This window comes from Podarcis gaigeae (genome assembly GCF_964106915.1).
Source record: "Podarcis gaigeae genome assembly, chromosome: 7".
NCBI lineage: Eukaryota > Metazoa > Chordata > Lepidosauria > Squamata > Lacertidae > Podarcis > Podarcis gaigeae.
Window position 1 is genome coordinate 6,398,663 of NC_139683.1, and position 26,578 is coordinate 6,425,240.

Consider the following 26,578-nt stretch of genomic DNA (forward strand, 5'->3'; position numbering starts at 1 on the left):
CCAATCTTCACCCCTCGCTGCTTTCCCGCACTCCACGAGGTTGCAAAATTGGTGAAAAAAGGAGAGGGGACTTACTGTCAGGACTGCCGCTAGGTCCCAGCTCACAGAGGACCAACGCCCAGTGGATATTATATACAAAAGTCTTTATTGAAGTTTAGTTTCCATTTCCAAGCTCTGGGCGCGCAGGCCCACGTCTTAACGCTAGACCGGCTAAGTCCCCTCTGACTCACTGCTCCACCCACACCAGTTTAAGATTCTAGCCCGGCTCCACCTCTTGCGCTGCTCTTTCCTGCGTTGGGTCCTTCTGCCCTCTGGGGTTCCCTCCTTCCTGGACTCCTCTGACGCGGATCCTCCTGAGTCTTGCCCCTCCCTCCGGCGGGCTTTAGGACCTGGCTCCCTTCCCGGGCTCCCCGCTGTGCCGCGCTCCTGTACATTTGAACTTGGCGCGCGCGCGCCCAGCCGGTGACTTTCCTTCTGACCGTTTCCCCGCTTCCTGATGTGGGTGTTGCCAAACCTGACTCCTCTCCTCCCTCTGGTGGTGAGGACACTGGTCCCGACTCCTGGGACTCCCCCTCCCCACTGCGCTCTGGTGGAGACGCTGGCCCTGATCTCCAGCTGCTGTTCAGGGACTCCCCGCTGGCCCCTCCCTCTTGAGGTTTCTCCCTTGGAATCTCCCTTGCTCTGGCCACCGGCGCTCCCTTCTGTGAGTCCTCCGATTCGCTAGAGAGGCTTGTGGAATAACTCTGGCCACTGTCACTGCCTGCGCCCCCCTCGTACTCCTCCTCCTCACTCTCCATTTGCTCCCCCTCCTGTGTCTCTCCTTCTGAACCCCTGACAGACACGTATCAGCAATGAGTTGGGGAGGATAGAATTCTGACATTTCTTTTTGACACTACAGCACCAAACAGGGAGCATGGGAAGTTCCTCCCTAGGTAATGTACACATAATAACCTTGGCAAACAAGTGCTTGAAGAAGAAGAAGAATTTTAATAATAATTTCATTATTTGTTGCCCCAGCCACTCTGGGAGGCTTCCAGCATATAAAACATTAAAGACCTTCCCTACACGGGGCTGGCTTCAGATGTCATCTAAAGGTTATGTAGTAACTCATCTCCTCGACACCTGATGGGAGGGCGTTCTACAGGGCGGGCGCCACCACCGAGAAGGCCCCGTGCCTGGTTCCCTGTAACTTCACTTTTCACAGTGAGGAAGCCGCCAGAAGGCCCTCGAGCTGGACCTCAGTGTCTGGGCTGAATGATGGGGAGGAGACGCTCCTTCAGGTATATAGGACCAAGGTCGTTTGGGGCTTTAAAGGTCAGGGCCAGCCTGGTTTTGGGGAACACATCTGCCGCTGTCCATGCCCCTCCTGCTTGCTAAGTGCTGGGCCAGCTGCAGTCCACACGCTCCATTGCTCAGATCCCTTTCCCAATATCTCTTCCCCTATGAGTGTGCTGCTCCCCCCCCCCCCCGCCAAACTGCCTGGCAATGACAGAGGCACTTTCCAAGCATTTACGCAGATGATTGCAGCAGCAGTGACAAACCCCATGGGTGGTATTGCCGCTATTCAGGCAGCGGCTGTGTTAGTTGCCAGAGTCTGCTAAAGTGGAGTTATCAGTCACGTTACAAAGACAGGCTTTTTTCAAAGAGAGGGGGGACCAACTTAAAAGGCAAATGATGTGTCACCAGGATTCTGCTCCTGACTCATGTCATCCTTATGCTCCGTTTCTTCACTCCAGCTAGTAAAGTTTATGTTGGTGGGTGAGAAGGGACAAGCAAGTATTTAACACACAAACCCTCCCTTTTCCCAAGCAGAGACGAGAGGAAGGCTTCTCTCTGCCTGAAAAGCTGCAAGGCAAAAAAACAAGGCCATTTTATTAGGACCAGAAAGTTGTGCCATATCAGTATGCACCCGCTTTCCAATCCAGAAACCTACAGAAAAACCAACTGGGCTTGCTCCTGCTGTTTCTAACAAGCTGTTATTTAGTGATGGGGGCCGGGCTAGGATGCTTTAAAGGGAGACAGGACAAAATCTGTCAACAGCTTTTAGCTCTGATAGTTACTTGGACCTTTCAGAGACAGTATGGTATGCTATTGAATGCCAAATACTGCAGCATCAGTAAGCAAGGACCGCTGCCTCCCTGCATTGCTTCCTGGTGGAATAGGATGGGGAGATGCTCCCTATTCAGTCAAGAAGTTCATTGGGTGACCTGGACCAGCCCCTGTCTCTTAGTCTCACCTACCTCACAGGGGTGTTGTGAGGTTAAGATGGGAAGGGGGTAATACATGCCAGCGGATACAGCTCCCTGGAGGAAAGGTGGGAGGGAAATCTAATCAATAAATTCAGCATGGCTTTTCTTATGTCCTTTCTCCAGCACCTACTGGAGCACCAAAGCTTCTCTTTACTTTGCTCCCTGCATTGAAAAGAATGGCAGAGACCGGCCGCAAGGCCCTTGGTATTGCAAGGAGTGTCGTGGAGAATGCTCTGTGCCCAGCTTAGTGAGCAATACAGAAGGTGCCCAGTACCAGTTTGACACATTTGCTGTCCCCAGTGCACCATCTTACACTGCAAACCCACCATGCTCAAGAGCTGTGTCTTAGCACGACCAAACGGTGAACAGAGCAGCGACTGCTGTATCCATTGCTGGTGCTGCCTAGAATATATGTCCTTTCATTTGATACAAGCAACATGAGTACAAATCAGCACAAATGCTTCTCAAAGCTCCGATGCTATCAGAGTTCGAAAATGAAGGAAAGTCACAACAGCTGTGTACTACTTATCTTTGAAAGACTGGCTGCTAATAATTCAGGTGGCTTGTTAAATTTCACTTGGTGGTGGTCTACAAAAAGGCTGCGTGCCTCATCTCTGGTGCCATTAATACTTCAGGTTCCAGTTAAATTTTACTCTGTGCTGACCTGCTTGCTCATATATATATAATTGAAAAATAATAATTTACATTTCAAAATATTCATTTAGACCTTAAATCAATGACTTCCCTTCTTCTCTTTTTGTGGTTCATTTTGCATACCATACATCCCTGCATATTTTATATGAACTAAACCATTCAGTAATCCATTGTTACACCATCAAAACTTCTTTACACTGTTGAATTTATCTTAATGCTACCAGTGTTTTTAAGTGTATACAATTTTCACCCAAATAATCAGTAAACATTTCCCAGTCTTCTTTAAACATATATTCTTCTTGTTTCTCTTATTCTTTCTATATGTTAAATCTGCAAGCTGTGCGCATCAGTTTAAGTCACCATTCTTCTTTGGTTGGGACCTCGCTTGTTTTCCATTTTTTACCTGCTTGCTCTTTTATGAAGGTCCTACAAGGAGAACAGAGTGATCTTGCACCAGATTGGACAAATGTTTTGTGTGCATGCTGGAAACTCAGGTGTGCTTACTTAAAAGGAAGCGCCTCATCATTGCAAAAGCAAATAAACTATTGGAAGTCACCCTCACATCTCTCTCCAAGCCGATCATAAGGTCGGAGGTTCGAATCCCCGCGACAGGGTGAGCTCCCGTTGCTCGGTCCCTGCTCCTGCCAACCTAGCAGTCCGAAAGCACGTCAATGTGCAAGTAGATAAATAGGTACCACTCCAGCAGGAAGGTAAACGGCGTTTCCGCGAGCTGCTCTGGTTTGCCAGAAGCGGCTTAGTCATGCTGGCCACATGACCCAGAAGCTGTATACCGGCTCCCTCGGCCAATAAAGCGAGATGAGCACCGCAACCCGAGAGTCGGCCACAACTGGACCTAATGGTCAGGGGTCCCCTTACCCTTTACCTGCTGGAGAAATCTGCTCCTCTTAGAGGTAGACATGGCAGTGCAATACATAAGTCACAGTTTCCACACGTATTTGGATAAAGATGTTTGATGTCAGCTGAAGTATGAAGCCTGTCCTTCTCAAGCTGATCTTTGTATTCACTATTCCAACCCGTTACATTCAGTACAGATTTTTCAGTAGCTAAAAAATTGAAAAGTTAGCTTCAGCTACTCCAAAAAGGCATGGTTTTATTAGTAGATAGAAATCCTTCTGTTACTCATAGGGTATATGAAATTAGCAATTTGTAACACTTCAATCTTTTATTAAACTGTTTACAAAAATAGCAAATATTTCTGTCTTTACAACGCTATCCAACACACTATCCCAATACGAAAGTTAAGGCCGTCAAAAGTTTCCTTCAGGCTCACTATGTAATTACTTTATATGTTAAAAAGTTGGAGGACAGAATTGCTTATTTACATTTCAGCTATAAATATCAAAAAATGGCAGGGGAACGACTCATTTGTGAGCAAGGACTCCTGATGTGAATGTCTGTTGAAGGGAAACGTATCAGAGCACCAGTTGCTTCAAGTCGGCATTTTGTGTGATGCACCTGGCAATGTAACTTGCAAACTTTTTGAAAGGCTGCAGGAAGTCAGAGCATTTGAAAAGGGAGGAGTGGCATAGCTTATGTTCACAAATAAATGGGAGCACCTTTGAAAATTAAGGTACAATATAAAATTATTCCATCTCACTGGAGTGTGTTAAACGTATAAACAAAGAAAGCAGCAGTCCCACTTTTAGGGCACTGAGAACCTGATTTACAATTTACTTTCAGATCAGCAAGTAACCACAATCCTCAGAAGGGGAAATTTCTTCAATGCACTATTGCTAGTGGAAAAAATCTCACCTTGGGCGGGAAAAGCTTATATTTTACTATAGTGATCTCTACACTGTAGTGAGAACCTCCCTTCTTGCAAATGCATCCTCATTCATTCTCAGTGGAGTAACTCAACCTGGAACAAGTCTTGAGATCAACAATGGTAAGCCAGGAAAAGGCAGGTCTCTGGCAACCAACTTATCCCATTTAAAAGACCCTATATAATCTTAAGGGCAATAGTCATCTTTCACCCTTCTAAGCTTAACGGACTTTGCCCGATTAATTGCACTGCAACGGCTTGTCTTTCAGGAAGCACAGAACCCGATTATACTGTTCCACTGATCCTACAACGCAGCAAATAATAAACTTCAGGTGGTATCTACAATTTGATATTAAAGACTCATTCAATGATTTCCTAGTGCATTTTCAAGTTTCTTACTCAGTGTATTCATGGTCATAATATAATTTTACTTCTGCTATTCTAGAACAGAAATTCTAGAACAATTACCCTGAAAAGTGATCTGATAAGTTAAAACATTGAAGGAAGAACAAGATACGCACAAGACTGAAGCCTACGGACTCTCTGTGCCTTAAAAACTGAATTAAACAAAACTGAAACACTGAACTTTATTCAACCTTCCAGATTGCTATCTTCCCTTCTTCCTTTCCAGAGCCGCTAAGAACGTATCTGTCCTCTGCTGAGCAAAGAGCTTTCACCGTGTCGATGTGCCCAACCAATTCTTTCTCCACCGTTTTCTTTTCCACATCAACCACATAGATCTTTCCTTTGGTTTTGCCTTGAGAAAGACCTCTGCCGCCAACCCATATCTGAAAGGCAAACACGTCCTTTTAAAACAAAATACTGTATTTCCATTGTGGATGTGAATATGGATTATTTTATCATTTATTCCAGCAGTAACAAGAGCAGCTGCAAGAAAGTAGGGGGGAGGGGAGACCTCAAACTGGTGACTAATAGCTAATTTATTAATGTAAGTACTAATGCCCAACTTATTTTGGCATATGTGATCACCTTCAGGAGACACAAATATATAGCTCATCTTTAATGCCTCAGCATACATTTCTGAGGTGTTTTGTTGAAACAGGAAAACAGAGAACTGCATAGTAATATGGATCAACTCAACAGGGAGCTGGGCATGTTTAGCCTGGAGAAGAGGAGGTTAAGGGGTGATATGATAGCCATGTTCAAATATATAAAAGGATGTCACATAGAGGAGGGAGAAAGGTTGTTTTCTGCTGCTCCAGAGAAGCGGACACGGAGCAATGGTTCCAAACTACAAGAAAGAAGATTCCACCTAAACATTAGGAAGAACTTCCTGACAGTAAGAGCTGTTCGACAGTGGAATTTGCTGCCAAGGAGTGTGGTGGAGTCTCCTTCTTTGGAGGTCTTTAAGCAGAGGCTTGACAACCATATGTCAGGAGTGCTCTGATGGTGTTTCCTGCTTGGCAAGGGGTTGGACTCGATGGCCCTTGTGGTCTCTTCCAACTCTATGATTCTATGAACATGTTAGCTGCATAGCCAAGTGAAGTTTAACATTTAGTAACCATGTAAGCTAGCATCACCATCTGCTTATATTACCGTACTTTTCCATGTATAAGACACCCCCTATTTGGGGGGACTCTAATTTAAAAAAATGGGGGAGATGGCACAGAGTTGTTGAGCTTGGGGGATTACCCAGGGGTGTTGACCTTTTTTGGGGGGGCTGCCAAAAATCGCTCAACACGCATCACAAAATCTACCTCTTGACTGTCCTCTCGCCGGCAGAAGCTGCCAATCACCCGCCCTATTACCACAGCGTCAGCCAATCAACGCCATTGACGCAAAAACCATAAAACGCCCAAAAGCCACTGACAGCCGTGGCAGCAACCAATCAAACATCCACCCTATGCACTATCCATGTATAAGATGACCCCAACTTTTAAACATACATTTTACAGGGGGGAAAACCTGGTCTTATACACGGAGTAGTACAGTAATTGTTATTTAAATTAAAATAAGGTATTTGAGACTGCCCACTCCATTGTAAGTAAATTATAAATAGTTGGTAGTTATAACTAGGAAGGGGAGAGTATGGTTACCCACAGGCTGTCAGATACAAGCAAACTGATAAATGACAGAACATACCATTTTGCCTTCACTAATTCTGGATGCGTTATGAAAAAGCTACGCAATTTTTCCTTGAAGGAAAAATACAAAAAAATACTTTCCAAGTGTGGCTGGTTCATTAAACAATGAGAGGATTATAGCTAAAGAAGCCTGAAACCAAATCCATGAGCCGGACAGAACTTTAGATTTGTGATGTGGCAAATCTGAGAGGAGCTTCAAAAGCAGCTTGTAATTATAGAGAGGGGAGAAGTTAATTCAATGAACCACAATTCAATGGAGTTAGCAAGCAGCTCTTGCATAAACCTAGGCAGACTTCTGTATCATAGCTGAGATCACTGAATAAGCCACAAGAGGCAAGCAGAGTTCCTTTGCATCCGATTTACCTGGTTTTTAACTTTCATCATACACGTGATCTCTGAGCAGTCTTGCAGGCTGATCTTTTGAGAGGGTGTCGAGAGATCAGTCATGTTCCAGAAATACAACTCAGTGCTCGCTGAACATGATGCCAGCACTTGCTCACTCTAAGGCAAAAGCGAAGAGAGAGGCAAGAGAATACTCGTATTAATGCAAACGACTGTCTAGCACGTTTAGGTTAAGGTGCTATTAACAAATTGACTGCCGCAATCTACTGTTACATACCTCGGGGAACAACTGGAAACAGAGGAAGGGCGTAGCTCTCACGTTCTCTTCCATTTGTACCCTTTGCCGAATAATACCGTTTGTTGAGAGGACAAGAATACAGCTCCCTATACCTTAAAACAAACATTCATAAAGCGCTTAGTGACAAAGATATTATTGTCTCATTAAAGCAGAAATGAAGATGGTGGTGCATGGATCCTTTACACTAAATGATACAAGGCATGACCGAAAAGTAGGGTGAATCACCCCTGTACGTGATAATAGGAACTGATGGATTCACAGAGACATGTGGGAGGTGTCTGTCCATATCTCAGCTAATATATGCCCAGGTGTCTCAGCATTTGTTGACAGCCTACGTTCATGTGGCAGCTGTTTTGTTGTTGTTTGGTCGTCTTAGTCGTGTTCGACTCTCCGTGACCCCATGAACCACAGCATGCATTGGAAACTCTCACTTTCTTCTCAAAGCTTCTCCGTTTTTATTCTTGGCAAAATACTGGAGTGGTTCTCCAGTTCCTTCTCCAGGTGGATGACATTTAGTCTAAACTCTTGGCCATGACCTGTCCGTCTTGGGGCTGTTTAGTAATAATAATACCTTTATTGTCATTGTACAACCTGTGTACAATGAAATTAAACGAGCCTCCCTCCCCCACCCCCAAACATTCAATCTCTTATCGAACAACACACCACCTCGCAAGTCAATTTCGCTATGTTATTTTCTGTTCAACAGCCTAACAGCCCACGGATAGAAGCTATTTTTTAGCCCGTTGGTACGGCTGATTATACTTCTGTATCTCCTGCCCGAGGGTAGAAGATTAAAGGGGTGGTGGCCGGTGTGTGAGTCATCCCAGAGAATTTTTCTCGCTCTCCTAAGGCAACGACCCCTTGCGATGTTAATAGTGCAGTGCGTTGCGAGTGAAAATGGAGAAGAGAGTCAATATGAAATTCTGTTTCAAATGGGGTAAATCGGCATCGGAAACCCACGAAATGCTCACAATTGTGTACGGAGATTAAGCTGTAACCCGAAAGACAGCGTATGAGTGGTTTAAGCATTTCCGTGAAGGGCGGTGTCAGGGAACTGCCATCAGCTCAGTGGTGAGAGGTGGAAGGGCAGCTGGATTACAGAGAGCCCCCAAATATCGTGGGAAGCAGCACTTCCTCAGCGGAGGAGGGAGGTCCCGCCTCAAGTGGGGAAGAGCTGCAGGGCTCGGGGGATGCAAGGCAGCGCCAGGACACCGTGCCTGAGCAAAGGGGGGGGGAGGGAGGTCCCCCTTTACCCAAGGCTTCCCTGTGCAGTAGGTTTTCGTGCAGAGAAGGGAGGCGTCGGCTGGAGGTCAAGAAACTACTCTGCTGGGGAAAGTTTAAGGACAGCCCACTCTCAGATTCTGCTAATGACTGAGGAAGACATGGAGTTTAGGCGTTCTGCACTGTAAATGCTTCGCACCAATAATAAAGCTTTTGAAAAGACCAGTGAGGGAACTTGCCTGTTCTCTCTCGAGCAACCACCCAATAGGCATAACAGGTGGCAAACCATTGAAGATGACCCTCAGTCTGGCAGACCGTCAACAAGCAGAACGGCAGCAAATGGTGACAGAGTTCAAGAGTTATTGATGTGGGATCAGCGTTTGCCCATCTGAAGGATGGCAAAAGGATTTCATATTCCAAGTGAAATCGTTCCTGAGGTTACTGAGTTGTCCCACCCTCCAAATTCTCCCGATCCGGCTCCACCGAATTTCTTTCTTTTTCCAAAACTGAAATCTGCCCTGAAAAGGCACAGATTTCCCAACATTTCACATGTCCAAGCTGCTGTGACGAGGGAACTGAAAGCAGTATGAAAAGAGGACTCCTCCAGAAGTTTCCAAAAGTTCTACGAACATTGTCAATGGTGCGTTGTATCAGATTTCTGTCCGATTTCTGTGACCATTCACCCAACTTTCCGGCCACACCTTGTATTTTTTTTCTAACCTTAACACTAATATTCTTAACTATGGAATAGTTTAGCAAAACTATTCGAGTTACAAACGCCTCAGGTTACAAACGCTTCAGGTTACAAACTCTGCTAAGCTGGAAGAGTTACTTTTAAGTTGAGAACTTTGTCCCTGGATGAGAACGGAAATCGTATGCCGGCAGCGCAGCGGAAGCAAGAGGCCCCAATAGTGAAAGCACGCCTCTAGTTAAGAACAGTTTCAGGTTAAGAACGGACCTCCGGAACAAATTAAGTTCGTAACTAGAGGTACCACTGTAAATGGTTCACAGGAAAGAAAAGGGAACGTGTTTGGGACCCTAATCTGGTTCACTGCACCTTTTGGGGGCTCCCCCTATTTTCTGGTGCTGCCTTCTTCCTATTAAGCATTGAAGGGAAATACCAATGCTGTTAGGAAAACTTCTGTTTCTGATAGGAGTTTGTCAGGTTCATGAGCACCAGGTGAGCTCTCTTCCTAATGCAGATAAATGTTTCTGACAAAGCATTGAAACAACATGCCTACATTTGCAGCAAGGAAGAGTCTTCCCAGAAATGAAATTTAAATTAACCAGTCCCACAGTTTCAGCTAAAGTTATTATAAGCATTTGGCTGACGGTCTCCAAGAAAGAGCAGGGAAAGGCTGAAGGTGGCTGATTTCTTATGAATCAAAGTGAGATGTGGCTTCCCCACCCTCTTCCTTTTAAATTACATTCTTTTCAGCTAGATGAAGACACAGGAAACTTACAGCACCAAAGCCTGTTACTGTGGAATTTGATAGCAGTCAGAGTTTCACAGGGCAGCTGGAATCGGTGGTTGACTTTCAAGGTGCTGATGTCCCACATAATCACTGTTCCGTCCACGCTGCAAGAACAGGCCTCACTGCGCATGCGCAAGGAAAGTACGTGATGTTAGGACATGTGTTACAATTTTTTTTTAAAAGTCGACATAAAAAGTAATACAGTGGTATCTCGGTTTTCGAACATAATCCATTCCGGAAGACCACTCGAGTTCCAAAACGTCTGAAAACCGAAGCATTTACTTACGCAAGACTCAATACGGAAGCCGTGTGGCACATTCAACTTCCGAAAAGCATTCAAAAACCGAAGCATTTACTTTCAGGTTTTCGATGTTCAAAAACCGAAACATCACTATTTGCCCGAGAAGTCTGTGTGTGTGTGTGGTGTGTATTGTTCAATCTTCAAACATTACCTTTACCCTTCCTGCTTTTAAGCTAAAAAAAATCGCATTCCAAGTGTTGTGATATCTAGATTCTAGCCTCCCTTCAATGCAATCTTTTAGCTCATACTTTCCAGACAAATGAGTAGTAACCACAGTGGGAGTGAACTAAAACTTGTCCAATAACATTTCTCCTGCTTTAGGGCTGCGCTACTGTTGATATCCGTAAAATAGCCTACTATATCCGATCTCATGAATTAGATATTGAGAGAGACACACACACTACTGAGGAACCAGATTTTGGACCTAAGACCTCAGCTCAAACCTGGTGTCATCCAAACTGGTCTGCTCTTATTTCAAATATGCTCATACCTCCCCAACATCCACCTGGACAAAAGGCAAAAATGTGACTAGAAGACGAATTACGTACATTTTCTAGTTTCTAAGCTCATCTCTTTGCAAGGAGTTTTCTTGCTATTTTGACGCATCTCATGGATTAGAAAGTTCTGCCGGCGACAGGAGAGAACCGGCCACTACCTCGGGGCAAGGGAACCTTTGGACCTCCAGAAATTATTGGACTTCACCTCCCAATCAGCCACAACCAGCATGACCAGGAGTCAGAGATTTTGTAGTGCAGGACGACAAGAGGAGTGCAGGCTCCCCATCTCTGTTTTTCCCTTAAAATTTATAGGTGAAATATTTCAAGTGGATACCCAGACATGCGCAAGAGAACAGAAATGTTTTACAAACTGGTGCATCATCCAGCTTCTCTAGCAAAAACCATGAATGGTTGTAGTTCCCACAGCTCTCATGTGCAACCCTTTTACTGTGCTTCCTTTTCCTTCCCCATGAAATTCCTTGGACATTTGGCTTTATTGGGTTTAAAAAAATGAACTTCTCACTAAAATTTCCCCCACATGCTAAGACTGCACAGTTGCAAAGCTACCCCCTTGTATTCCAACAATAGTTTCCACTAAGCTTTGTTAATAAGTTCTGTGTCCTCTAGGTTTGGGGAGAAATAAAGTCAAAGCTGCTCTCCATTTTTCACCTAGAGGTCCTAAGAAACAGGGGCTCAGAAATTCCTCAAGCAGCTGCCTATCAGGAGGTTCACAATCTGGTTTTTGGCAGTACATCATAGTTCCATTTTGAGGGAAACACTTTGAGGAAAAAGGGGGTCCACCAATAGAAGTTTCTCTCTCTCGCTCTCGCTCTCCCCTGGTCCCTTACACTCAGGATACAATCCCAGTTGGTCTTTGAACAAGAGAACCTGCCATACTATATATTCAGCTGACCTGGAGCTGCTATCTCCATTTTTCACAATGATGTCCACAACTTCGGAGCGATGGTCGTTCAGCTGCTTATTGCAAGACATGCTGTGGGTATTGATCAAATAAATAATGGAGTCCTGAGAACCGATCCAGACTTGGCTTTGTTCCACCATTACCATACAATTCTGCATTTGTAAGAAGAAGAAGAAATACTCAGCAAGACTATATCACTGCAACATGGAAGCTCTCAATATCACACCAAAACGTTAAATCCCTGAAAAGCCTTGATGATTCTGAAAGACACACAAATGTTTTCCAGAGGTGAAATTCCACTTAACTGTCTGTAACCTGGAGTCTCTCGGATGGGCAGTTCCCTATCCCAAACACTGTTCTCTGAGGGAGGAGAAGCATCTGTCTCTACTGAACTTAAGGAAACACCTGTACCCCTTTCTGATATATGCTGCTTAGAAACTTGAGCCTCTCAGGTCCTCCCGGCAGTATCTCTCTGCCCCCATCTCTCAGTGAAGCCTTGAAGAATTCCAAACAGTGTGCGTCAATTTCATTAGCAGCTAGCCACTATTTACCGCCCAAGAAGAAAACACAGGTGGTTTTCCTTCTGTGCCATTCCCTGGATTTCCTGATACAGTATATCTGGACAGAATATATTGCCACATAAATAACAATGAAACAGAAAAAAACCCAACACAGCTCACTTCTACCAAAACAAAAACTAAAAGGATGGAAAAGTTTAAAAAGTCAAAACACCCATGCACGCTTCAGTATTATGCAGTATTTGCACAGTGTTGCTTACCAGTTTAGAGTTTCCTACTTTAAGATAGTGCTGTATGGACCATGTAGATGCATCGAACACGACCACCTTCCCCTCATTTAAGGCACACCATAATTTTGGGTGGGCATCCCCATGCTTTTCTGCTGGATCAAGTTGCCCTAAGCGTTGGAAGCAGAAAACAGTGACACACTTGATATAAAATACGTTTGAATGAAATACATTATCGAGCAATGTACTATCTAAGAGTATACATCTGGCTATGCCATCTTACAGATTGGGATACTGGGGAACACTGTGAAGAGCAGCTGTATTTCTGATGCCTATTAACGTCTCCCTCAGCTGTTACCTTTTTCACTGTGTTTTTGTTCAAGACAGTCCCTGCATTTTACAAAGCTTAACAGAGCCAAGAATTAAGAGGATGCAGGTTTCAATCCATCAGCTTTACACGGAAGACCTGCTCCTGAACTATTTCCAACACAGGTGGTGATTGTAAGAACCACGCTTCAGCTTAAAGTACCGGCACTTTCTAGACTGGCAGGAGCACAAAGAGAAGAAACACTTTTTCTGGTTGCATAGCCAAAATAAATTATTTTGATACTATGCTATACTACACTGAAATACTTATATGTTCCTTTGATTGTCCTTGAATGTCATCCTTTTCTGCCACAGCCTCTGAGAACCACTGCAGTACGGTATTCACTCCTGAACTACTCTGACATGCGTCATTTAGCTCAGGGTTTTCCAAACTTGTGTCTTCAGCTTTTTCTTCTTTGGACTACAAATCCCATCATCCCTAGCTAGCAGGACCAGTGGTAAAGGGTGATGGGAATTGTAGTCCAAAACAATTGGAGCCCCAATTATGGGAAACCCTGATTTAGCCTACACAGAATAGTGAGATAAATAAAGGTAAAAAGTAAAGGATCCCTGGACGGTTAAGTCCAGTCAAAGGCGACTATGGGGTTGCGGCGCTCATCTCGCTTTCAGGCCGAGGGAGCTGGTGTTTATCCACAGACAGCTTTCCAGGTCATGTAGCCAGCATGATTAAACCGCTTCTGGCACAACAGAATACTTAGATGGAAACCAGAGCGCACGGAAACACTGTTTACCTTCCCGCCAGAGCGGTGCCTATTTATCTACTTGCACTGGCATGCTTTTGAACTGCTAAGTTGGCAGGAGCTGGGACCGAGCAACAGGAGCTCACCCCATTGCGGGATTCGAACCGCCGACCTTCCAATCGGCAAGCCCAAGAGGCTCAGTGGTATAGACCACAGCGCCACCCGCGTCCCTTTTTAGTGAGATAACTATTTGGCCTTGGAATGAGGATACCAGAGTTCTTACTGCCTCCTCTCCTCGGCCATATATCTCACCAGGAGGCCTCTTTCTGTTATCTACCCCAACTTGTTGAGAAGCCAGCATACCCCATCCCGACACATTGGGGTGCTGTAATGTCACCAAGTGCCACCAACTCCAATTGTTCCCTGACACGCACTCCTTCCAGGAATACAGTATTCCATACCTGCTGTATCCAGTGGTGATGTATGGAAGTGAGAGCTGGACCATAAAGAAGGCTGATCACCGAAAAATTGATGCTTTTGAATTATGGTGCTGGAGGAGACTCTTGAGAGTCCCATGGACTGCAAGAAGATCAAACGCATCCACTCTTAAGGAAATCAGCCCTGAGTGCTCACTGGAAGGACAGATCCTGAAGCTGAGGCTCCAGTACTTTGGCCATCTCATGAGAAGAGAAGACGCCCTGGAAAAGACCCTGATGTTGGGAAAGATGGAGGGCACAAGGAGAAGGGAACGACAGAGGACAAGATGGTTGGACAGTGTTCTTGTAGCTACCAGCATGAGTTTGACCAAACTGCGGGAGGCAGTGGAAGACAGGAGTGCCTGGCGTGCTCTGGTTCATGGGGCACGAAGAGTCGGACACGACTAAACGACTAAACAACAACAATACCTGGTGTATAAAGTAAGACTTCTACTGCTTGTGGAAAAGTTTCCCCAGCTGATGGATTAATCTTGTGCTTGAGTGTTTCTCTTGTTGTTTTGGGGACCATCATGGGCACTGAAGAAGAACAGACAAATACATGATGTTGTTTTTCAAAGTTACTGTCAGGCCCAGGAGCATAAACTCGTGCAAATGCCTGAAGAAATAAAAGCCAGTCACAGAACGAAAACAGAAGTCCGTTTGGAAGGCAGTCAGAATAGTCACACAACAGGTCCTAGCATTCTGCTCCTCCTACTATTAGCCCTGGGCCTTTGGGTGCAGTCAAACTCTGACACACTGTACTCTGGCCCCTAGGTATTCCTGGGCTTGGTGCATGATTGGAGATGCCTTGAACCAACAGAGTTCTGGACGATGCTCTTAGATACAGAACAACGGTTTTAGCAGGAGCATTTAAGCCACAAACCAGCTCACCTTCATTCTTCATCTTATCAAAGTAAGATAGCTTCGAAGCAGCATAAATGATCTTAGAGGACTGCAGTACACCCACGACTGCATCCATCAGGAGAACGTTTGTAAGTGCTTGTTGAATATACTGAGGGTCCTAGGGGACAAAATGAAAAGAAGCCATTATGTTCTGTGAACCGCCCTGAGACCTCCGGGTATAGGGCAGTATATACCGTATTTTTCGCTCTATAAGATGCACCAGACCACAAGACGCACCTAGCTTTTGGAGGAGGAAAACAAGAAAAAAATAATCTGAATCTCAGAAGCCAGAACAGCAAGAGGGATCGCTGCGCAGTGAAAGCAGCAATCCCTCTTGCTGTTCTAGCTTCTGGGATAGCTGCACAGCCTGCATTCACTCCATAAGACGCACACACATTTCCCCATACTTTTTAGGAGGGAAAAAGTGAGTCTTATAGAGCAAAAAAATACGGTAAATTCAATAAATAATAATAATACTTGCTTTTTGCCTTCTGTTCCTTTTGTTTTAAGAAAAAGAAAAAGCCCATGTTTATCTCCCAATGTCTATGTCCATGATCCTCCCATTCAGCTTTGCATGTGTGCATAATGCAATATTCTATATAATCACATTACCAAATTAATCAAAGAATATGAAACCTTTGTTTATTTACTTATTAATTTCCCAATTTAGGGGAGGAAATACATGACCTTTAACTACCATCCAATTAACAGTAAAAACGGACTGCACCAATCCATCCAGAATCAGGTTGAAATGTGCGCCAAGGAAGCCATACAATAAAGCGGTTGTTTAAAATACGGATACAGAAGATGTCAGGCGCATTAATCAACAGTATCGTGGTTTTTGTAATGACGGCTGCAGTCTTTGCAAAATCGGTCACTTCACTTCTCTAATTATTAATCTTCTCTTACAACTGAAGGCGAGCAAAACATGGGAATTTGAAAGGTCAACGGGACAGTAAAAGCGTATAAAACTTTTCTTTTGACAATACAAAACATGTTTCAACTGCCAATTCAAAGTGCCAGACCTTGTGATCATCTGCCATTTTCTTCCCGGCCCACATCTCCTTCACCATCAAGTGCCACAGATCACATTCAGATTTAAGATTTGCTTCGAAAACCTCCTTTTTGGACACGGCTTTTATCTTTAGGGTGGGAATCCGGAGAAGCAGGAAAGCAACTGTCGTACTCTTCACTTCCTGGGTTTGGGGGCAGTGGGAGAAGACGGAGAAATGAGAACTGAAAACTGAAGTGAGGCAAAGTACAGCTACACAGCCGTCTCCTCCAAATCCCTTCCCCGTAACTTTTTCAGTTCCTCGGATGCTAAGCTCTTTCCGGAGACTTGCTTTTCTCTAAACCAGGCATGGCCTAACTTGGCCCTCCAGCTCGTTTTGGGACTACAACTCCCATCATCCCTAGCTAACAGGATCAGTGGTCAGGGATGATGGGAATTGTAGTCCCAAAACAGCTAGAGGGCCATGTTTGGCCATGCCTGCTCTAAACAAACAATGGTCACAGTACAGCATGTGTGGACAAACCACCAGATGTTGCGGAACTACAAATTCCATCATGCCTGGCCGTTGGCTATGCTTGCTGTGGCTGATAGGAACTGAAATTCAGCAACACCCAGATGGCCAAAGGTTCTCCAAACCTGCAGCAGATGCAACAGAGCCCCCGGATTGTATTGTATGAGATATTATTAAAATGCTGGGGGTGGGAAAGTTTGCATGCAAGTTCCATTAAGAGATTAATTTCCAGCACTGAATAGGTTGCCAAACATGCCCCAGACACAATTTGACCCGAAAAATTAAACTTTGGTATGGCAAAACTGATGTTAAAAGCCAAACATGTACACAAGATGATAATGACTGTTTCAGATATAGGGTTGCCTCAACTATTTCTTGTGCATACCACCATCAGCCCTAAAGCACATAAATATATAAAAAGCCTCTATAAAGGCCACCAACTGGGATATAAGTTGTATAATAAATATCTTCAAAATTAGGGAATTTGGGTATTGAGTCTATGTCGCACTCACCTCTATGTCCCTGAAAGTTGCAATCTCTTGGTAGCCGGGCCGAACTCCTTCAGTCAGAAGGAACAAGCGCTTCTGAGTCATGGCTATTTTCCCAACTCCTTTGTTCGTTTTAACAGAGGACGACAACTTGTAGACACATTCGTTTTTGTCTAAGCGTTCTATCACACTGGGGGGCAGGTTTACGTCTTGCGCCTCTGCTTCCGTTTCCTTCCAGTAGGTGTAAAAGTCCTTAAATGTTTCTGGGTCTATTTGTTTCTGATGTCCTTAAATGAAAGGAACCATTATTTCCTGTTAACATTTCTACACAACTTGAGACACCCTGAGAAAAGTCAGGCTAACCTGGTTTCACCTGACACAGGAAGCCAAACTAGTTCTTCCTTTTACCCAAGCAGTGGGAAAAGGTTTTAGCTTCTGTGGCAAATGTGTTTTGAGATTATAAACCACGTCTTACAACATTTAGAATTTATTGGAATTTATAGAAAGGGATTATCTATGACAACATGTCGCTGGAGATGTAATAGGGAAAATGATTCTTTGAAACATATGTTTATGCAATGTCCAACGCTTAAGAATTTTTGGAGGAAAGTATTAGCATGAATAGGGACGCAGGTGGCGCTGTGGGTTAAACCACAGAGCCTAGGACTTGCTGAACAGAAGGTCGGCTGTTCGAATCCCTGCAACAGGGTGAGCTCCCGTTGCTCGGTCCCTGCTCCTGCCAACCTAGCAGTTCGAAAGCACATCAAAGTGCAAGTAGATAGATAGGTACCGCTCCAGCGGGAAGGTAAACGGTGTTTCCATGTGCTGCTCTGGTTCGCCAGAAGCGGCTTACTCATGCTGGCCACATGACCTGGAAGCTTTACTTCCACATGGCTCCCTCAGCCAATAAAGTGAGATGAGCGCCGCAATCCCAGAGTCGTCCATGACTGGACCTAACGGTCAGGGGTCCCTTTACCTTTACCTATTAGGATGCATAAATACTACTGGAGGGGGGATAAAAATTGTCAGATGATAATATTATCCTAAACCATACGCCAACAATATGGGGTTTGACAGCGGGTCAACTTAGATGGACTCTTTGCACTTTTACTGCAGCTAAAAGACTGATATTGGTTCATTGGAAAGAGAATACCTTTGATCAATGGATACAAGATATGATAACTCAACATATGAACAGATTGCTTTTGGACATTGTGTATGGATAAATATAATGATATCTGGAATGCATTTATAAAAATTATAACGACTTGTTAATAATTTTATATTCATTGGAATCATATTATTTATATACCCGTACATTGTATTTTGTCACAGTTTGCAGCACTTTTCTCTTTTTGTTTTGTATTTCTTTCCTTCCTTCCTCCAGTTTATTCCTCCACTGAAAGTTTTCAATGAAATATAAATAAAAACAGTAAGCTCTCGCTTTTCTTCTTCCTGGCCTGCTGCCTCTGCCATGACGGCCCCTAACATCTCGAATTCAAGTATCTATCCTCTTTTTTTTCTGAATGGAAGAAGTGGCTTCATAAGGAATAGGCTTTGCAAGAGGAGATGGGGCAAGTGAGACGAAGTGGGCAACCCAGTCGCAGAAGGAACGGGAGAAACGGATCCGTAGCAAGACATGGAGAAGCAACAGCAGGGCGATGGCTAGACCTCAATCACAAAACAATTGCTAAACCTGCCGCCATGTTCCACAGATAAAACCAAAATCAGCTGCTGCTATACGTACCATCTGTGCCTGCAGAACTGCCTTCTGAAAAAAATACCTCAGCAACTATTATCAATTTACCATTTTAAGTATGGGTCAAGTAACAAGTAACTCTGCAATTGCTGCCGCTTTCATCGCCGCAGTCTCCCACTGAGCCCAGGCCATGCAAGCCAATATACACAGAGACAGATTCCAGACCTGGCCAAGGAAAACATGCCAGCTCTCAGTAGCAAACATGCACAGGTTATTAGAAGTGTAAAATGAGACATCAACCGAACCACGTGAAGCTGGCAGTTTTGCCTGCACCAGGTAGGTGCCGTTTTAAAAATCCATCTCACTTTGGATGATAGCGCTGCAGAGAAGCAACAGAATCAGCCAAAGTATCCCATGTTTTTCACTCATAGACCTTTCCTCTGCAACAAGACTGGCCTCATTTCATTCCTACCGTTATTAAGCTAAGGATGCAGGACTAGGGCAAACACAGTACAGTGGTACCTCGGGTTACATACACTTCAGGTTACAGACGCTTCAGGTTACAGACACCGCTAACCCAGAAATAGTACCTCGGGTTAAAAACTTTGCTTCAGGATGAGAACAGAAATCGTGCTCCAGCGGCACGGCAGCAGCAGGAGGCCCCATTAGCTAAAGTGGTGCTTCAGGTTAAGTACAGTTTCAGGTTAAGTACAGACCTCCGGAACGAATTAAGTACTTAACCCGAGGCACCACTGTACAGTGGTACCTTGTGTTACGGATGGGATCCGTTCCAGAGGCCCGCCCGTAATGCGAAAAGCCTGCAACTCGAAGCACCACATCTGCGCAGCGCGATTTGGTGCTTCTGCGCATGCGCGAATTGTGATTTAGCGCTTCTGCGCATGCGCGAGCGGCGAAACCTGGAAGTAACCCATTCCGGTACTTCCGGGTTGCTGCGGGACACAAGACGAAAACATGCAACCTTAAGCGGATATAAGGTATGAATGTAAAAGTCATTAAGGGATAATAAGAACAGCAAAATATGGAGAGAAGGAGAGATAGCTCAGTCAGTAGAGCATGGGAATCTCAGGGTTCTGGGTTTGAGCCCCGCATGGAGCAAAAGAGCCCTGCATTGCAGGGGGTTAGACTAGATTACTCTGGGGGTCCCTTCCAACTTTTATGATTCTATGGAAGCAAAATTACAACTGAATATGAATCCAACCAGTCATCAGTGATTATTACTAATGTTGTTGTCTGCACTGCAGTAATAATCTCAGACACTATGCAAGAAGCTAGGAATGGAGAACTAAGAACAGGTGGCTGCAGATCAGTATTTACTTACTGGCTATTGGTTGCAGGATGCGTGCAATCACTTGGTAGGCAATAGGCTTCTACATCACGAGGAGAATCTCACCCTGCTTGTGGAGCCTTGGCACACCCTAAAACCTGCATATCACCCTGGATCTGTATGATCAAGCAAGAGATTTCAGTTCAGGCTCTAGTCCAGTGCAGAGTGTTGTGTTTATAGCAGATAAGGATAAAGGTAAAGGAGCCCTGTTGGGTTAAGTCCAGTCAAAGGCGACTATGGGGTTGCGGCACTCATCTTGCTTCAGACCAAGGGAGTCAGCGTTTGTCCACAGACAGCTTTTCCGGGTCATGTGGCCAGCATGTCTAAACTGTTCTGGCACAATGCCACACTGTGATGGAAACCAGAGCGCATGGAAACACTATTTACCTTCCTGCTGCAGCGGTACCTAATTATCTACTTGCGCTGGTGTGCTTTCGAACTGCTAGGTTGGCAGGAGCTGGGACCGAGCAACGCGATCTCACCCCGTTGTGGGGATTCGAACCGGTAACCATCCGATTGGGAAGCCCAAGAGGCTCAGTGGTTTAGACCACAGAGCCACCCGCATCCCATGTTTATGATACAGTACCTTGCTGATTTGGTTAGGTTTGCCAGCATCTCCTTTGCAGCAACAAACGTATCGGGGAATGAACATGTTTTACATCAATAGTAAGAGCAATCTTCGAGGAAGAAAAAAAGGTAGGCATGAAAAATTCTGAGGAAAACAACTGCTTTTGAGCATATTTTTCTCCCCTTACCTACAGTCAGTGCATCAAACAGCCGATGAATTGTGTCTGTGTCTCTGACAATCCCAGATTCTTGAACGAACTTCACAAAGTCATCCAGCTGCATGTGTGTTTTCGGCAACTGGAATTTTTTCACACGGTCGTCTACTTTGCTTGTTTCCCTTTGGTTATCCATCACTTGACTGATCAGCCTCTTCAGCTCTGGCTTCTGATCCGCTTGGGAACGTTCAGAAGGAGGAAGGTTTTCCACCACTTTCCTCACAAGGTCTGTGGGAAATATTCGTATGTCTGTCTTATAAAGGTTCTGGAAGTCCGAAAGCGCATTCAGAAGCTTTCCTTGCATCAAACCAATAAGTCCCCGGAGGTAGAAATACCTTGCCAGAAGCGCAGAGTTATCGGGAGACAAAATATCTATAGCTCTGCTGAGATAAATATTAAATTCAAGGTAGTAAGAAAAGACACACTGGCTCAGAAGAGGAAAGTGGATTTCTGGAATCTTGAAAGTAGTCACTGACTTAGAGGTTGATCTTGTATCTAGAAAAGGTAACAAACAATTGCTTATAACTAAAACAAATGCAACTAAATAAAAATAATTATACAACTTTTAGAAGGCATCTGAAGGCAGCCAAATATGGGGAAGTTTTCTTTTAATGTTTGATGTTTTATTATGCTTTTATATTTGTTGAATGCTGCCTCGAGTGGCTGGGGAAACCCAGTCAGAAGGGGAGCGTGCAAAAAATAAAAATAAGATTACGATAATGAAAGTAAGATTAGGAAGCAATAGGCCAGGCATAGCCAAACTCGGCCCTCCAGATGTTTTGAGACTACAATTCCCACCATCCCTGACCACTGGTCCTTTTAGCTAGGGATGGTGGGAGTTGTAGTCCCAAAACATCTGGAGGGCCAAGTTTGCCTATGCCTGCAATAGGCCACTGACTGTTGTTTTGCCTGTCCCACACTGGTTTCAACGCCCCTACTAGGAAGGCTTGCTTATGTTTAGTCTTCTGAAAAGGATTGGAAGGAGATTGGCGAAACTAATGGCACAGCGCTTTGCATTCGGACGAAACTGGATTCTGAGACCCGACAACCTTTCCCTAACGGCCGTGGATTGGTCTTCAGAATGTAGTTCAAGAGAGGGGCGCTGTATTTGACATTTATTTTATCTTTTTCATTTACACTGGAATGAGAAGAGAAACAACCGCAGCAGCCCAGTTAAGTTCTCCTCTTACCTTGCTTCACGTCTAAACGCCGAAGAGATGAATTCCTCGTCGGGCCATCCTTTGGCGCAATCTCTTGCAGATTAGGCAAACTGAGTCCCATTCGCCTGCTCATCATGTACTGAGGATTAAACCTTCTCGAAATTACTTTTTCCATGGTTGGCCTCCTTGGGCTGAGCAGTGAAGTTAACCTACAGATAACAACATATATATATATATATCAAACCTACTTGCAGGATCCAACAAACTCTCTGCCCTTGTGGCCATCAGGAAACCCAGGCTAGGGCATAGCCCAGGCTGCGTTTCACAAACCCAAAGACATTTACCAACCCATATAATTATTTGATGAAGTGGGACAAGGGATTTCAAAGATTATTTTAAATCATGCTTCTGTAGCAAAACTTCCTGAAAAGAAAAGAAAAAAAGCCATGTGCTCAGCGGAGTAGAAAAGGGTACTGTATTTTTCGCTCTATAAAACGCACCAGACCACAAGACGCACCTAGTTTTGGGAGGAGGAAAACAAGAAAAAAATATTCTGAATCTCAGAAGCCAGAATAGCAAGAGGGATCGCTGTGCAGTGAAAGCAGCAATCCCTCTTGCTGTTCTGGCTTCTGGGATAGCTGTGCAGCCTGCATTCGCTCCATAAGACACACACACAACTCCCCTTACTTTTTAGGAGGGAAAAAGTGAGTCTTACAGAGCAAAAAATACAGTATTTTGTCATGCAGCCACTGTATAAATAGTGAAAAGGCTTCACCTGTCTTTCTCAGCTTCAGTGCTCAGCTCAAGGCGGGCAAAAGCATCCATCCTTCTGTTAAGGCGAGCTTTAAGGAAAAAGTGAAATATATAGGTATCCAGCACCTGCAAAGCGTAACAGGAAAGCGACGTTAGTATCTTGACATATTTGAAGGGCTAGCTATTCACTGACATGAAACATCCCCAAAGCGACCCCTTAAAGCTGGACTTGTATGTCTGCACACTTACGATTAGGGCAGGCTTCCTCAACCTCGGCCCTCCAGATGTTTTGAGACTACAATTCCCATCATCCTTGACCACTGGTCCTGTTAGCTAGGGATCATGGGAGTTGTAGTCCCAAAACATCTGGAGGGCCGAGGTTGAGAAAGCGTGGATTAGTGCTTCACACCAGAAGTTCACCTGTTTTGGTTTTTTGTAAGGGGAAGGGGAGACGCATTTATCTAAGAAACCTCCCAATGCTCTGACCAAAAGACCAGAGGTAGCATTATTATCCATTTACGATGGAGTGGAAGGTTCACAGGCTAGGAAGAACTCGCTCACAAATTTATTGACAAGCTGCGCAAATTATTATAGCCAGAAAGTGGAAGGGGCAAGCAGAATGTAAAATGGAGGAATGGTACAAAGAGGTTTGGGATATAGCTATTAATGATAAATTAACACGTGCTGTTAAGGTAAGACGGGGAATATGCAGGAGAAATGATTTTGAGGAGATATGGAGAGTGTTTGTAGAATTCGTACTGTTAAAATGGAAAAGGGTCAAGAGGTGTTGAAATTTTGTGAGGTTGGATAGCTACAACGGAATGGTATCGGTGGTGGGGTGCACATTTTTATTCTTATTTATTTGTGGTTATTAGTTTGTCAAAATACAAATAAAAAGAAATTTAAAAAAGAAAAGAAACTTCCCAACGCTGCATTTGTTTTTCTTTTTGCTGTTTTCTTTCCTTTCCCTTTTTGCTCTTAATCAGACCCATTGCTTCTCCAAGCTGCTGCTACTACTTTTTTAAAACAAAAACAACAGGATCTTCTCCCTGGGAGCAGTCATGTGCTCAAACTCAGGGAACAGGACCACAGAGTGAACCGCATAATGGTGCTCCATGATAAACTTAGCCAGAGCTCGCTTAGTGTGGACCTTGCTGAGCGATGGGGTGCCAAACAAAGCAATATGGCCCTCCATCTCAAGGGGGGATGTTGCAGAAATTCATGTATATGTTGGGGGGGGGTTGCCCCTCCAGCAGATATCATACACATGCAGCCCACTACCAAAATCAGCACAATCACTTTTGTGACTTTTGTGATTTGTCCCCACAAAACACTTCATCACAGTTTCTTCCTATCTATTCAAAGGGCCTTTGCTGTACGATACCAAATGTAACAATTCACTGATAAATGTATCTGTGTACTGGCTCACTGGGAAAACTTCAGAAATTTATATAGACATGTGAGCTCAGCCACTCAGCAGCCCCTCTGCCTGAGTGATAATTCCTGGCATCCTGACACCTGAGTGCCAGACAGGTAGCTATTCCAGAAATAACAAACCCAGATGAAGACAAGCTCTGACAGGTGTGATTAACTTGGCTGGGAAACAGGGAAATGTAAATATCTCTTTTGTTACACTTGATGGGTGTTTGGTGGAGGGCAAGGAGAACCATGGAGCAGGGTCCAGGAGGCTCAGATTACTGCCACCAGACCTCCTCTTTCATGATGTAACCATGATGTATGAGTGATGTAGTTGGGGGGGGGATGTAACATGGGCATTAAAGGTAAAGGTAAAGGTACCCCTGCCCGTACGGGCCAGTCTTGCCAGACTCTGGGGTTGTGCGCCCATCTCACTCAAGAGGCCAGGGGCCAGCGCTGTCCGGAGACACTTCCGGGTCACGTGGCCAGCGTGACATCGCTGCTCTGGCGAGCCAGAGCTGCACACGGAAACGCCGTTTACCTTCCCGCTAGAAAGCGGTCCCTATTTATCTACTTGCACCCGAGGGTGCTTTCGAACTGCTAGGTTGGCAGGCGCTGGGACTGAGCAACGGGAGCGCACCCCGCTGCGGGGATTCGAACCGCCGACCTTTCGATCGGCAAGCCCTAGGCGCTGAGGCATTTACCCACAGCGCCACCCGCGTCCCTTCATTTATTAGCTGCTAATGCCCTTCAACATGGGCATTAGCAGCTAATAAAAGTTTGGGTTCTCTTTTGTTTGGGGCTTCCATCTTGGCAGGTGGGAGTCCTGTCGCGACAGTCTTCAATAAAGACCAAACCTATTGGCTGCTGTTTTGCTCTGGTATTCCTGGCTGGTGTCCTTGGGAGCCCTCAGATTTCTCCGTTAACAGGGGAAAACACATTTTAAACAAATAGGGGGGGGTGTGCATGTGCGTATGCGCAGCTTTCAAATCTCCTTCCTGGGGAGAGCATTCCACAAGCCACTGCAGAAAGGGCCTGGTTCTCATGTTGCCACCCTCCAGACCTGTCACAGAGGAGGCACACAAAGAAGGGCCTCAGTTGATGATCACAGGGTCCGGGTGGGTTCATGTGAGGAGAAGCCGCCTGTGAGCTATTGCGGTCACATAGAGCAAATTGCAAAAGTTCAACCAGGACGTGACAGCAGCCAGATTTGCCTTTTCCAAGAAGAGGCAAAGCTGGCACACTGGCCAAAATTGTGGAAAAGGAACACAGGCACGTGATCGTAAAGAGACAGAGCTGTTACGCTTTTTCGATGCAAGGGCTGAAAAACTGAAAGGAGGGGGGTGGGAGTTCCTTCTTTTCTAATTCTGACTTTATTCTCTATGTGCCTTTTTAGCTGCGTTCATCCACTAGGTGGCATGTTATCGACATGGGATATTGGTTTCTCAAGGGTTGCAGTCATCACTGACAGCCTCGCCAGAATTTCATCAAGCGAACAACAATTTGTTGATGAGACACCCTGCAAACTCTTGTTATCAATTTCCAAAACAACGCTGGTGGCTTATGTTCAATGGATGACCAGGACCTATAGCGTTGAGGGATGGGGAAGAGGTGGGGGGCATTTGGATCTGACACTCAAGCTCCAAGGAGGCCCCTCAAATTCGGACCCTTGTTAAAATTATTGGCATTGGGTAAGTTTCGTAACTTGTCCTCAGGCACTTGAGACCAAAGTGTGACAATCTCACAGCTTAGAAGGGCATGTTTAAACAAATAACTGGTACAGATTTAGTCATGTTAAAAGAGATTTAACTGATATAGATTTAGTTATGCTTGAGTTTTTGTTCTCGTGTTATTCGAAACCTAGAATCAGGGGCAGAAAGACTGGAGATCTCCCCTCTTGTTTTATATTTATGGTCTTTCGTTTCTCCACATTCTCCTCAAAACAACCCTGTGGGGTAGGTATTTGGAGGCAAACCCAGTGTTTGGCCCAAGATCTTACAGTGAACTTCATGGCTGCCTGGTCTCTCAGATCCTAGACCAAGTAATATCCCACCACTTTATTTCATAATCTGGGAAGTAGGCCTAAAAGTGAATATACAGGCTGAAGGAAATGATATTTTCCCATAGGTCTGGAAGGCTGAAGAAGCCCCTGTTATAGGTTGTGGGTGGCAACTTTTAACATTCCACTAACGCTGCCTAATTCATCCTTCTGGGCCCCAGAAATTCACCCTACCAGGTCCAGGGTCCACCAGCTACCGCTGAGGTATTCATGGTGGGTTTCCTGGACCTTGCCAACAGATGTCATAGTCCAGGCTCTTCCACTCAGAGGAGAGAGCAGAAGAAGGACTCATGGAGCTGGCCTTTCCAACGGTTT

General features: G+C 44.9%; 1 protein-coding gene across 7 annotated transcripts in view; it reads right to left on the reverse strand.

Moving 5' to 3' along the window:
- Positions 1-3,770: 3,770 nt before the first annotated feature.
- Positions 3,771-26,578, reverse strand: part of DENND3 (DENN domain containing 3) — a 44,844-nt gene continuing 22,036 nt past the window's right edge. For 4 of the 7 annotated variants that reach the window (XM_083749007.1, XM_083749005.1, XM_083749008.1 and 1 more), the window contains exons 12-24: positions 22,811-22,914; positions 22,066-22,244; positions 20,849-21,370; positions 17,074-17,336; positions 16,064-16,234; positions 15,027-15,156; positions 14,565-14,672; positions 12,626-12,762; positions 11,839-11,999; positions 10,116-10,249; positions 7,411-7,523; positions 7,155-7,292; positions 3,995-5,474 (exon numbers count right to left, since the gene is read on the reverse strand). In XM_083749007.1, the coding sequence (XP_083605133.1) occupies positions 5,274-5,474; positions 7,155-7,292; positions 7,411-7,523; positions 10,116-10,249; positions 11,839-11,999; positions 12,626-12,762; positions 14,565-14,672; positions 15,027-15,156; positions 16,064-16,234; positions 17,074-17,336; positions 20,849-21,370; positions 22,066-22,244; positions 22,811-22,914 (2,361 nt within the window). In that variant the 3' untranslated portion in view covers positions 3,995-5,273. Of the gene's footprint in view, positions 5,475-7,154; positions 7,293-7,410; positions 7,524-10,115; positions 10,250-11,838; positions 12,000-12,625; positions 12,763-14,564; positions 14,673-15,026; positions 15,157-16,063; positions 16,235-17,073; positions 17,337-20,848; positions 21,371-22,065; positions 22,245-22,810; positions 22,915-26,578 lie in introns of all 7 variants that reach the window. The other 3 variants (XR_014566771.1, XR_014566772.1, XR_014566773.1) reach the window with 1 other exon arrangement.